Source organism: Vidua macroura, chromosome 37 (genome assembly GCF_024509145.1).
Source record: "Vidua macroura isolate BioBank_ID:100142 chromosome 37, ASM2450914v1, whole genome shotgun sequence".
Taxonomy (NCBI): Eukaryota; Metazoa; Chordata; class Aves; order Passeriformes; family Viduidae; genus Vidua; species Vidua macroura.
The window spans coordinates 566,470-578,562 of NC_071607.1; the positions used below are offsets into that span (position 1 = coordinate 566,470).

A 12,093-nucleotide genomic window follows, 5' to 3' on the forward strand; every position below is an offset into this window, starting at 1 on the left:
GCCCTGGCGGTTTATGTGAGAGTCCCGGTGCCTTTTGGGGTTCGCTTGGGTGGGAGCAGGGGAACCGCTGGCAGCACCTTCGGGACACAGCCGAGGGCTGGGGGGCTCCTCCCCCCGCTTCATTTTCTCTCCCCAGTTCTAATCATCCCCTCCCATTCAAATACCAATAAAAGTTTCCTTTCCCCAATTAAACTTTTCTCCCCAATTAGGGTCTGAGCCCCCTCCCCACCCCCAGCTCCTCCCAGCAGGACCCGGCCAGGACCTTCTGGAAACAGGAGTGGAAAGAGTTAGAAAACTCATCATTATTTTTTTGACTTCTGGAGGATTTTCCTGTGGCTTTCCTGCAGAAAGCCCTTCCTTTCTGGGCAATAGCTCAGGGGTCCTCTCGATCTCCACCCCCTTTCCAGTCCCTTTTTCCAGCTCTTTTCCTCAGCTGACCCAAACCTGCAGATTTTTGGGGATAGGAGGGGTCGATCGGCTCGGGAGTCTCAGAGGTGCCCCCAGGGAGGCCCCGAGGCCCCAGCGCAGTTCCCTCCGGCCCCTTGGAGCCGGGTTTGTAATCAACTCTCAGCCAGCGCTGTCCATGGGATTCAATCCCCCCTGCAGGGTTTTCCCCCAGACCAGCTTTATTTCCAGAGGGTTTTGTGGTTTTCCTTTGAGCCGGGGCCTGACAGCACTGGAGTGGCCACGGGTGAGGGGATAAAGAGAGAATAAACACGGGATTATAGGGAAAAAAAAAAAGTTAAATATATCTGACAAATAAAATAAAATAAAATAAAATAAAATAAAATAAAATAAAATAAAATAAAATAATAAAATAAACTGTGAAAAATAAAAAGTAATGGCAGAGCTTTTTCTGCTGGGACTTTGGATTTCTTGTCCACGTTTCAAGCTGGTTCTGAGCAGAAACCAGTGGCTGGGAGAGACATTGCTGCGGAAGGGCCTCGTATTGCCAAAACTAAAGTGTCGAGTATCAAGTAACACCTTGAGATTACGGAAGTCCCAGCGCCCACGTTGGACTCCCTGTTTGAAGATGACAGCTCAGCCCCACATGGGGTCGGTCCCTGCCCTGTCCATCGGGGGTCCCTCTCCACCCGTGCGGTCACTCCTCGGCTCGGCCCTGAGGGGCGGGGCAGTAACGAGGGAGCCCCGTCAGCGCCAGCGCCGGTTCGTGCCGGAGCCGCCCCCAGGGGTTTGTGCCGTCCCCTGGGTCTCTGAAGGAGTCGCAGCGAGGCACGGGCGAGGTGCGAGTGCAAGAAAAGGTAAAGAATAAAATAAAATTTAAAAATGCAAATCTGCACCGAGCGCTCTCGGCCGCCCCGTATGACTGAAGGAGCCGCGGAACCTGTGAAGCCCAGGAACCCCGGGAAATCGCTCCCATGCACTGAAAACCCTTTCCAGAAAGATTTTGTGCCGTGACGCTCCCGGCGAGCAGCAGCACCTCAACGCCACCGGCCAGGTATTGCAGCAGCGGAGGAACCGCTGGGGCCAATGTGGGGCAGAGCAGAGGGTTTGGGGTCTCCCGGAACAGATCGGAGCGGGGCAGGGAAGCGCGACCTAAGATCACCACCCAGCTCTGCCTGCGGATCCTGTCAGTTGTTAGGGGCCGGATCCCGAGCGGAGAAGGATCAACATTTACGTCTCTTGACGTCAGGAAGGCACAGGCTCCAATTGATTTGCCCGAGTCACTCAAAAGTTGCTGTTAAGACGGTGGTAACACAGAAGAACACCATGCATTTGAGAAGGCTTCTTCCGTTTATTTTAGCAGCAGGCTGTCCTTTATACCTTCTCACAAAGTTTATACATATTAATTGTATACAATAAATTAACATCGTGTTCATTGGTGCAGGGTGGTCTCCACAACTGTTTTCCACCAACGTCCAACTCCCACAAGGTCGCCCCCCGTTTATCTTTTCTTCTCCTTTGTTTCCACGACAATGACCTTGGTAGAACTCCTTGCAGGGGCAAAGGCGACTCTTACCAGCTTCTCTTCTTCAACTCTTTTTGTCTCAAAGAGCAGCTGTGAGCCCCTTCCACACTCAGACTCTTCAAACTCGTCACTGACCCCGTGAGGGTCAATATCTTCTCATTTGCTCAGAGGGCCCAATCAGGTCCAGCCCGCAGAGCTCCCACCGTGCCCCTTTATAAATCCCGCTCCCCATTTTTTCTCGCACTGCTACAATGGGCTCCCCCTGTGTCAAAACAGCCCGGAGGCACCTGACCCAGGGGTGTCCCCACGAGGGGGCCTCTCCTATCCCAAAAAAATAGAACAAAGTTTAAAAAACCCTGCGTAATTGCCACAAATGGCCCCAAAAAGCAAAGCAGCCCCTGGGAAGATGCTTATGGGGGTTTTAACAGACGGGCTTCAGCCAGGGGAGCGGCAGAGCACACACATCGCAGGTGGGTGTCTGTCACTGCTCAGAGACTGTTGGCGTTTGTACTTCAGACAGGTAAATTGAATCCAAATTGTCAGCAGTTTCCACCACCTGCTCTTTCTCCTCTTTTTTTCTTGACGGATTTTACACTGCTCCCTTTCACTCCACAGAGCTGGAAAGAAAAATCCGCGGCTGCCCATGGCCATCCCCATCTGCCTTCCACAGCTCCAGCCATATGCTTTCTCCTCTCCCCTTTACTTTGCACCAGATTCTCCCTCCTCCTCCCTCTGACAGTTCGGGGGGAGGAGATTTTGCCCACTGGCACCACATCCCTCCTCTCATTGTGTCCCATTTTTCCCAGTTTGTATTCCTGTCGCTGCCTGCCCTTGTAGCCAGACCCGCTGTGGGGCTGGTTAATGGTGGAGTGAATTATTGCAGCAACTATTGGGATTGGCTGGGTCTGGCCGGGTGCCCGATGCCACCAAAACCGTTCTGTCACTGAGGCTGGGCAGGGAACAGAACACAAGGAGAGGCTCCAGGGTCAGGGTAAGGACAGGGAGAGGTCACTCATGGGCACAACACATCTGACTTGGGGAAATTAATTGAATTTATTATTGTTGGGGATAAGGTGGTGGTGGTGGTGGTGGTGTTGTTATTGTTTGTATGTCTGAGGTTTTTCGGTCAGGCAATGTTTTATCCCATCTTCTACTTGAAAGAAAAACTGGTGAGGAGGAGAGAGGGGAAACAAATAGGGGCAAACAAATGAAATGGCTATGCAATCTCACATACCACCGGAATGGCTCAGCCAGAGAATGGAGAGTTTGGAAGTCTTGGCTGGGGAGTGACTTCGCTGTCTGGGGGAAAATTTTTCTCAGGAATTGTAGAAATACCTTGAGATGTATTGCAGCGGACTCTGAGACTCTGGGGGATGGGGAGCTGATCTCCGGCGTCTTCGTGTGGCTGGGGATCGCAGTGAGAGCAAATGGTCACGCGTGGTGCGCAGAGCGGGCGCCCGTTTCCCAGGATGGGGCTATGCTGTCGCCTTGCTGCCCGGCTCTGCCCTCTTGTCACCGTTCCTGCGGCTGTCGGGGCTGGTACCAAGGGCCCGTGCTGCCCAGTGGGATCCGCCTGCCTTCGCTGTTTGCTGCCCGCTGCTGGGGGGGTCGGTGCTGATCAGGTCACTGTCCTGGGGGTCCCCAAAAGAGCAGTGTCCCTGTCTGGTCATGATTGTAACTGCATCAAAGGGGAAATCTGGGCTCAATGGGGGGAAAGGGCTGGGATTAGGATTTATTGGTCTGTGGTGCTGTTGCTGGTCTTGTTTGTCCGTGTTGTTATTTATATATTTTTTTTTAATTTTATTTTTTTTTATTCTAGTAAAGAACTATTATTTCATTTCCCATATCTATGCCTGAAAGCCCCGTAATTTCAAAGATATAATATTTTGAGGGGGGGGGGTCATCTTTTCCGTTCCAGGAAGGTTGCAGCCTTCCTTGGCAGACTAGGACAATTGCCAAACAAATCACAGCAGGAGAATGAAAAGTAAAACAAATCCTACCAAAAACACTTTCCCCTCACCTCTGCCTGCTTCCCAGGCTTCGGTTTCTCCCAGATTCCTGCCCTCCTCTCCACCCAGAGGCACAGGGGATGGGGGTCACAGTCAGCTCATGTCACAGCCTCCCCCTCAGGGACAGGAATCCTTGTCCTGCTCCAGCCTGGGGTCCTTCCCACGGGACACAGTCCCTCAGGAACAGGCTGCTTCCACAGGGATTCCTTGCACGTCCACAGGTCCTGCCAGGAGCCACTTCCATGGCTCTGCAGGGGCTTCCCATGGGCTCAGGGCCTCTCTCAGGCATTCCCTGCTCCAGCCTGGGCTCCTGCCAGGGCTGCAGGTGGGTCCCTGCTCCATTACAGCCTCAGCTGCAGCTCCCAGCGCCTCCAGGTCCAGGTGACCCTAAGCTCCCAGCGGTTCAGGGCAGTAGTGGTTCCTCAGCCTCCTGCCCAGATCAGGACATTCCAGGGTGTGCAAATCTCAGCATCTGGGAAAGCAGCACACTGCGAGGGCTGGGGCAATTTCTCCCATGTACCTCAACAAGCACCGCAAGATCCACACTGGGCAACGGCATGGGCACACTGGGAGCTCTGGGAAGGGGCCCCGGCTTGGGGCGGCAGCCCCCGGGGCAGCCCCACGGCCCCCACGGCAGCTCCAAGGCTCCTCCGGCCGGGATGGAACGTGGCAGGGGGAGCAGGGGAAGGGATGGGGCTGCCGGCGCCAAGGGAACACAAGGGACACCGGGGGCACTTCACAAACATTTAATGCAAAAGATAAAATCATAAAGAAGCCAAAAGCAACAGCAACACAAGGCCACATGAGGCATGTCCCATTGTAGTGGGGTGACGCTGGCCTGATGCCAGGCACCCACCAAAGCCGCTCTCTCACTGCCCTCCAAGGCCGGACAGAGGAGATAAAATTTAACCAGGGGTTCAGGAGTTGAGATAAGGACCAGGAGAGATCCCTCATCAAACACTGTCACGGGCAAAACAGGCTCAAAATTGGAGATATGAATTGAATTTATTGCTACCAAACTCAGAGCAGGATAATAAGAAGTAAAAGAAAACCCTTCAAAACACCTTCCCCCATCCCTCTTTCCTTCCAGCTCTACCTCCTACTCCGTCAGTGTAGGGAGACAGGGAATGGGGCCATGCTCAGTTCATCCCCCGTGGTTTCTCCCTCTGCTCAGGGAAAGGAATCATTCCCCTGCTGCATACTGGAGTCCCTCCCACGGGAAAGTTCTCCAGGAACTTCTCCACCCTGAGTCTATCCCATGGGCACCAGCCCTCCTAAAACTGCTGAGGTGTGGGTCACTGTGCCACAGGGTCAGTCCTTCAAAGACAGGCTGCTCCACTGGGGACCTGTCTGCCCATGGGTCTTCCACGGGATTACAGCCTCCTCTCAGGCATCCCCCTTCTCCAGGGGACTGTTCTAGGGGTTCCTGGGGGATTTCTTCATCCCCATGGATCTCAAGGGGACATCAGTCTGCAATTTCCACCCTCAGTCTGTGTCCCAATGGATGTTTCTGCCCCTGCATTCATCCAGGTGACCATGAGGAGGCAGGAAGAGGTGGAGCACCCCCAGCCAGGTGTCTCACCAGGACCAAGGATCACCAGGGCTCTTCCCAACAGGGGTCACTGGAGATCATCCAGCACGGATCCTCCCATGGGGGATGGACCTGGAGCAGCGCACTAAGCTCTTCCCACACTCAGGGCATTTCTGGGGCTTCCATTACTGGAACTCTGTTGGTGTTGGGTCAAGTGAGAGCTCCTGGAGAAGCTCTTCCCACACTCAGGACATTCATAGGGCTTCTCCCTGGTGTGGAGGCGCTGGTGGGTGGTGAGGTGGGAGTTGCGTTTGAAGCCCTTCCCGCAGCTGGGGCAGTGGAAGGGCCTCTCCTCTGTATGTGTTGGCTGATGTTGGAGGAGATGGGCATGGATCCGAAACCTCTTCCTACACTTGGGACACTCATAGGGCTTCTCCCCGGAGTGCACCTTCTGGTGGCGGCTGAGGTAGGATGTGAGCTTGAACCTCTTCCTACAGTGCTCACACTTGTAGGGCCATTCCTCAGAGTGCAGGTGCTGGTGGCTGATGAGGTTGGAGTAGTCACTGAAGCTCTTCAGACATTTTCTACATGTGTAGAGCCGTTCCCCTGTGTGAATTATCTGGTGGCGAATCAGACAAAAGCTATTGCTGAAGCTCTTCTCGCATTTCAAGCATTTATAGGGCCGTTCCCCAGTATGGACCTTCTGGTGGCTGTGCAGGCTGGAGCTGTGGCTGAAGCTCTTCCCACATTCCAAGCACTCATAAGGCCATTCTCCAGTGTGAATTCTCTGGTGGTGCATCAGGGAGGACCTCTCACTGAAGCTCTTCCCACACTCCAAGCACTCATAGGGGCATTCCCCGCTATGGATCTTCTGGTGCTTGGTCAGACTGGAGCTCCAGCTGAAGCTCTGCCCACACTCCAAGCACTCATAAGGCTTTTCCCCACTGTGGGTCACCTGGTGCCGGAACAGGCTGGAGCTCCAACTGAAGCTCTTCCCATAGTCCCCACACTTGTAGGGCCGTTCCCCAGTGTGGATCACCTCGTGTTCCTTCAGACGGGAGTTGTAGCTGAAGCTCTTCCCACATTCCAAGCACCTGTGGGGCTTCTCCCTGCCATGAGGCTTCTCCACCAGCTCTGAGCTCCAGCTGGATCTCTGGCCGCCTTCCTGGCTCAGGGGGGCTCTTTCCTCCCTGCAGCTCCCTGGGTTGGGTTTGCAGACCCTCCTCCTTCAGGATCTCCAGGGCTTTTCCTCTTTGTCCATCTGGCCAAGGCTTGGAAATGAGAAATTCTGGTTTAGGGGGAGAAACAAGGGGTGAGTGCCTTGGGATGGGGGTTCCTTCTGACCAAAGTCCATCTCAGGAAGTTACTGGGCATGTTGTGTCCCTAGAACTCTTCAAACTATCAAGATTCAGCCCAAAAAACCCTCCCAGGAGTTCCCCCTTTCGCATATCCACACTTTGTGTTTCACGGGTCCTCCTTCCCTGGGCTGATGGGGGTCCCATGGTTCCTGCTGCCCCTCCTCTCTAGGATCCCGCTTAGGGATAATCTGGCGATCCCACAGCCCCCATCCACCGCCCGCGCTCTGCCGGTAGCAACCACCTGCACGCCCTTCCCCCCAAAATCCCCAACCAGTCTTGGACCCCCATTATCCATCCAACGGGCATTTGCGGTTTAATTTTGGAGTAGTCCTCTAAATATCCACCCCCCAAAAAAGTCCGCCAGGGACACCCCGATATATTTGTGGCGAGTTCCTCCTCCCAGCTCACCTGCGGGATGAAAGGGGGGAGGGAAAGGAGAGCCTCAAGGGGCCAGGAGCGCTGCAGACTCAGCAGGGAGTCCAGCTCGAACTTTTCCTCCTCTTTCTCCTCCTCTTCCTGCTCCTCCTCTTCCTCTCTCCCTCCTCTTCCTCCCGCTCCTCTTCCATCTCTTCTCCCGCTCGTCCTCCTTTTGCTAATCCTGCCTCCTTCTCTTCCTCTAATCCCGGCTCTTCTCCCGCTCCTTTCTCTTCTCCTCCTCCTCCATCCCTTCTCCTGTCCCCCCCGGGCCCAGCGCCCACGGTTTGTTCACTTCTCGGCTTCTACCTGCGCAAGAAGGTGGGGGGGGGGTCCCGGGGGAGTGTCCCCCGTCCCCAGGAGCGTGTGTGCTCCCCCCGGGGCCCCCCAGCCCGGTGTCACCCCCTTTTCTCTGCCCACAGAACTCCTGAGCCGCCGGCGGCCGCAGCCGCTCCCGTGGCCTCGGGCCCGGCCGGGACCCCTCGCTCCGTCCCCGCGCTGATTTTGGGGGGGGTCGTGTGTCCCCCCAGCCCTGCTGCTCCCAATGTTCCCAGTAAAGCTTCCCAGTTGGCCCCGGTCCCGTTTATCGGGGGGCAGTGGGGAGGGACTTGGGGGGACGCCGCAGGGGGGTCCGTACTGGGGGGGGGGGGGGCAGAACAGACCCTGGGATGGATCGGGAATGGGGACCCCCGTGTGCTCCCCCCGTGTCACCCCGCTCTGTGGGGGCCTTGGCAGGAACCCCAGCGCGGCACCCAGCGAACACCAAAAGGCGCTGGGACCCTCCTAAGTCGCCCCGCAGGCCCCAAGGACCCCCAAACCCCATAGAAAAATTCCACCCAAAAAAGGTCTGCGGAAAGAAGCCAATCAGAAAAGGCGTTGAGCATTTTTTATTAAAACAGAGCGCTCGGCGTTGATGACTCCCCAGTTGCCAGCCAGGCCCAGCGGGACCCCAGCTGCACCTTACCCCGCCCCCAGCGCCCCCCGCCAGGGGAATTTGGGGAGGGGGCGCGTGGGGGCGCCCAGGCTGGGCCCAGAGCCCAGCGCTGCCCCAGCCCGACCTGCCCCGGCTCCTCCCGCGGGAATGGACGGCCTTGGGGAAAGGAGGGGCCGAGGGTGCGCGCTAGACGCGGGGGGATCGGGGGAAGGGATGGAGGAGGAGGGCTGGAGATAAGAGAAGGAGGCAGGATTAGGAAGGAGGGGAAACGGGAGGAGCGGTGGAGGAGGAGTTGAGGGAAGAGCGGGAGGAAGAAGAGGGAGAGAGGAAGAGGAAGATTCTCGGTTCCAGTGCCCTCTGCGTCCGCAGCAGCTTCGGCCCCTGGAGCAGCTCCCCCACTCCCTCCACATGCCACAGGTGAGCGGGTTGGGGAAGCTCGCCCCAAATATATCGGGGGGTTCCTGGCGGGTTTTCTGGGGGTTGTGGGTATTTAGACCTTGGAAGACTCCAAAGCTAAACTGCAAATGGCCCTTGGTGGATAATGGGGAGGCACGACGGCTTGGGGTTTTTTCTTGGGGGATGGGGAGGGGTGCAGGTGGCTGCTACCGGCAGAGCGCGGGTTCAGCAGGGAGTGCCTCTCGCTGCCCTTATCACCCCGAAAAGAGCTAGCCGGGGCTAGCAAGGGATCTGCTCTTGCGAAGTTGGGACGAGATGTGGCAGAAGAGCTACAAAATAACACAACAGTTTACTAAATATGTCCTAGAACTCATAGTACAATATTTATTAATGTTGTTTGCATTTGCTAGAACAAAAATTGATAAGCATGTGATATCTGCTTCAGCTGAAGTTATTAAGAAAGTATTTTTTTTCTGTCTCAGGCATAGGCTACTGTGCATCAAAGAAATCCTAGGATGTGTATTAACAAGTCTTCTTTTGGTACTCCTGATATTTCTGCTTGCACTATTGCTAGATTGAACTGGAAGATTCAAAGAATATAATCATCCTAACATTCTAGATCCACTAAAGCATACATAGCACATTACTTTACTAACACCATATGCAAATTTCAGCTGCAAAGTCTTTAACCAAGAACTTGCCACCTATCATCATTTTAAAAATCTAGAAGTTGCCTGTTAAAGTCAAGAACAAATTTCCAACCTCCAAGAAAAGTATATTGCTTATACTGTTACCATATAAACTAGAAAATTTAATTACTTATATTTCTTTAATTAATCATAAGTTGTTCCTGTTAAAATTTTTGTTTTGCACTAGATATTTATGCAAGCTTGGTTTTTTTTTTAGTATAAACTACAGAAAAACTCTAAAGAAAAAATATTAGTATACAAACTTTATAAAAACTAAACCTTCTTTCCCTTGAGATAAACAAAAAAGCCTCATCTAGAAGGGGTTATTTCAAATCCTCATAGTGAAAAAGAGACCTCTCAGTAGCCCTTTAAGTAATAGTACTTTATTAATTCTGTTCAATTGTGGATATTCTCAGCTCAGTCAGAGAGAAAGAGAAAGGTTTTCTAACCAGGCAAGAGCCTGGGAAACAGTTGGGAAAGAATGTAAATAATTCTCTAATCTATCTTGTTATTCACATTGTTTATAGATATGCTCTGCCACTGTACGTCATTCACTGCACACCAATGGTGTGACATGTTTTTACTCTAAGACCAATGAAATTAAACTTCTTGATGTTCTCTATATATAGAGCAGTATATTTGAAATAAATCAGAGCTCATTTTCTTTGCCTTCTGATCTGGAGTTCTCTGTTCCCGTCCTGCTCGACAGCGACATCTGGTGACCCCGACGTGATATTGCATCGTCGGCCGAAGCCCCGAACCACATCGTCTTGCGGGGGGGCTTTGCTGCGCAGCTCCACGCCAGTAGCCTGGAGGCTCTGGCCGGACACCTTTGGCCTCCTGAGAGAGGTAACGCTGAAACCGTGAGCCTTCCGGAGAAGGCTTGGTCCTGTCTGGACCGTGGGTCGGCTCTTAGAAGCCGAGAACTGAGTGGGACGGTTTTCCCTGAACTAGTGGACTGTCTGTCTCTTGAAGTGGACGTCTGCTAAGGGAGGGTTTCCTAACAATGGGGAACCAGCCATCTACGGCTGAACGGGTGGTCTTGGCCGCTTGGCAAGGCTGCGCCCCACAATTGGGTATCCAGGTCTCGGATGATGACTTCATTAGGCTCCTGAGTTGGGCTCGGGACTGTTATGAACAGTTTCCAGGTGTTCCCCAGAGACGCGGGCAGAGCTTTCCTAGTTCCCATGGCAACACTAAAAGAAAACTACTAACTCTAGCTAGGTACCGATATTGAAATGCTAATTAGCTAATTGCTCTGTTTGTTTTCTCTAAACTACCTGGGGACAACCGGCCTCCCACCCCTCCAAGCTGCCACTCTGAGACTAACATGCAAATAGAAACCCCTTAGGATCATGGGAGTATTTTTAGGAGGGAAAAAAGAATATAAATCAAAAACTGAACACAGTAGAGAAATCCAGGCAAATGCCCTAGCTGAGGAAGAGGGAAACACATCCCCTGATTGACTTTTAACTGTCGCCATCACCTAAGAAGGAACAGACTATATTAGGCTCTGAGAAGCAGGGTGGTAGAGACACAGAGAGCCCTGGTGCCGCCGCCACGGAAGGAGTGGGGACGGCTGTTGTTCTGGACTTCAGCAACAGACTCTGCACGCCACGCCTCCTCATTCTCGGGCCACCGGTGTGCCACAAGGAAAGGAGAAAAGACAGCTGCTGCTTGGGACCCTTTCGGCTGCCTGGGAAAGCTACGACCGCGGGGGCGAGCTCTGTGTCGAGCCCCCTGCCCAGCTGATCTTTTTAATAAAGAGCTGAACATTAATAAAGGCATTAGCCATGTTCATTTCAGGGACCATGGATTCCCTGCAGACCTTAGTTTCGCCTTTAATTGTAAGGTCTGGAATGAGTTGGGCCGAACGGCACAGCATCTGCTCTGTTTGCAGTCTGGGGATGCATCTATACGGCCTTGCCTCGTAAGACCCCGAGGAGCAGTGACTCCGAATGGGAGTTGACGGAAGTGGGTCTGCGAGAGACGCTGGGACGCCCCGCGGACTTTACATGTCGCCGGGAACTCCTGCTAAGCCCGAGTATTCCCGTCCCTGTGACTATGTTCAGCCGAGATATTCTTTGCCGACAGATCGGCCACTGATTGCGCGGCACGCCGTGCTGCCACAGTCCGCGGCTCCGCAGCCCCCTCGTTTCCAGAGCGCATTCGCGGGGGGGCCGGCGCCGCCCGCAGTCCACGGCGCAGTGGGGGCTGGAGCCCCCCTGACTCCTTCGCTGATGGAGCCTGCGCAGATGTACCGGTCCCACCCTCTGGTACTGCCAGGACCAGCAATGGAGCCTCTGATCCATCCCCTGGCACGCCCCTCGCCGCACGCGGGGGCCTCGGCTTTGCCAACAGGACAGGAGCAATTGCCTCCCGGTCCGCCTCCCTGCGCACCGAGCGGACCGACAGATTTGATATCCTTTGAGATACCAGCGCCGGCCATGGCGCCACACCTGCCGGCAGCGGGGTTCGCCGCCCCGCCTGCCGCTCCACCCACCGCTCCGCCTGGAGCGAGCCCGCCGCGACTGCCAGCGCCACTCTTGAGAGAGCCGCCGCCGCGGCCCCCCACCCCGGGACCGACATCGTCGCCGACCCCGGGACCGCCAGCGCCGAAAGACGCTGCAGAAGCCGCGTCGCCCGCTCCGCTTGGGCTGCCAGCGTGCCACGCCGCGGGGGAAACTGCACCCCCTGCGCCGCTCGCTGCGGGCGAGGAGTGCCCGCAGGGCACAGTGGCTCCCATTGCCGCGCTGCCTGAAGCCAATTCAGCAGCGACTTCGCTCTGTGATTCACCGCCGCCGGCAGAAGCAGGCAGCCTTGTGCTGGACA

The 12,093-nt window shown here is 54.7% G+C and overlaps 1 protein-coding gene across 1 annotated transcript; it reads right to left on the minus strand.

The window, feature by feature from the left end:
* Positions 1-4,669: 4,669 nt before the first annotated feature.
* LOC128821237 (zinc finger protein 501-like) lies at positions 4,670-7,123 on the minus strand. The gene is made up of 2 exons (XM_054002176.1): positions 6,939-7,123; positions 4,670-6,696 (listed from the first exon to the last, which is right to left on the minus strand). The coding sequence occupies exons 1-2, from the start codon at positions 7,121-7,123 to the stop codon at positions 5,616-5,618; spliced, it is 1,266 nt and encodes a 421-aa protein (XP_053858151.1). The 3' UTR covers positions 4,670-5,615.
* Positions 7,124-12,093: the final 4,970 nt, after the last annotated feature.

Bases quoted from the DNA above. Each gene is read 5' to 3' on its own strand.
- LOC128821237 (XM_054002176.1), bottom strand. From the start codon at position 7,123: ATGGATAATGGGGGTCCAAGACTGGTTGGGGATTTTGGGGGGAAGGGC. The intron at 6,697-6,938 runs GTGAAACACAAA...GAGATCCTGAAG, and splicing joins AGCCCAGGGAAGGAGGACCC to GAGGAGGGTCTGCAAACCCA.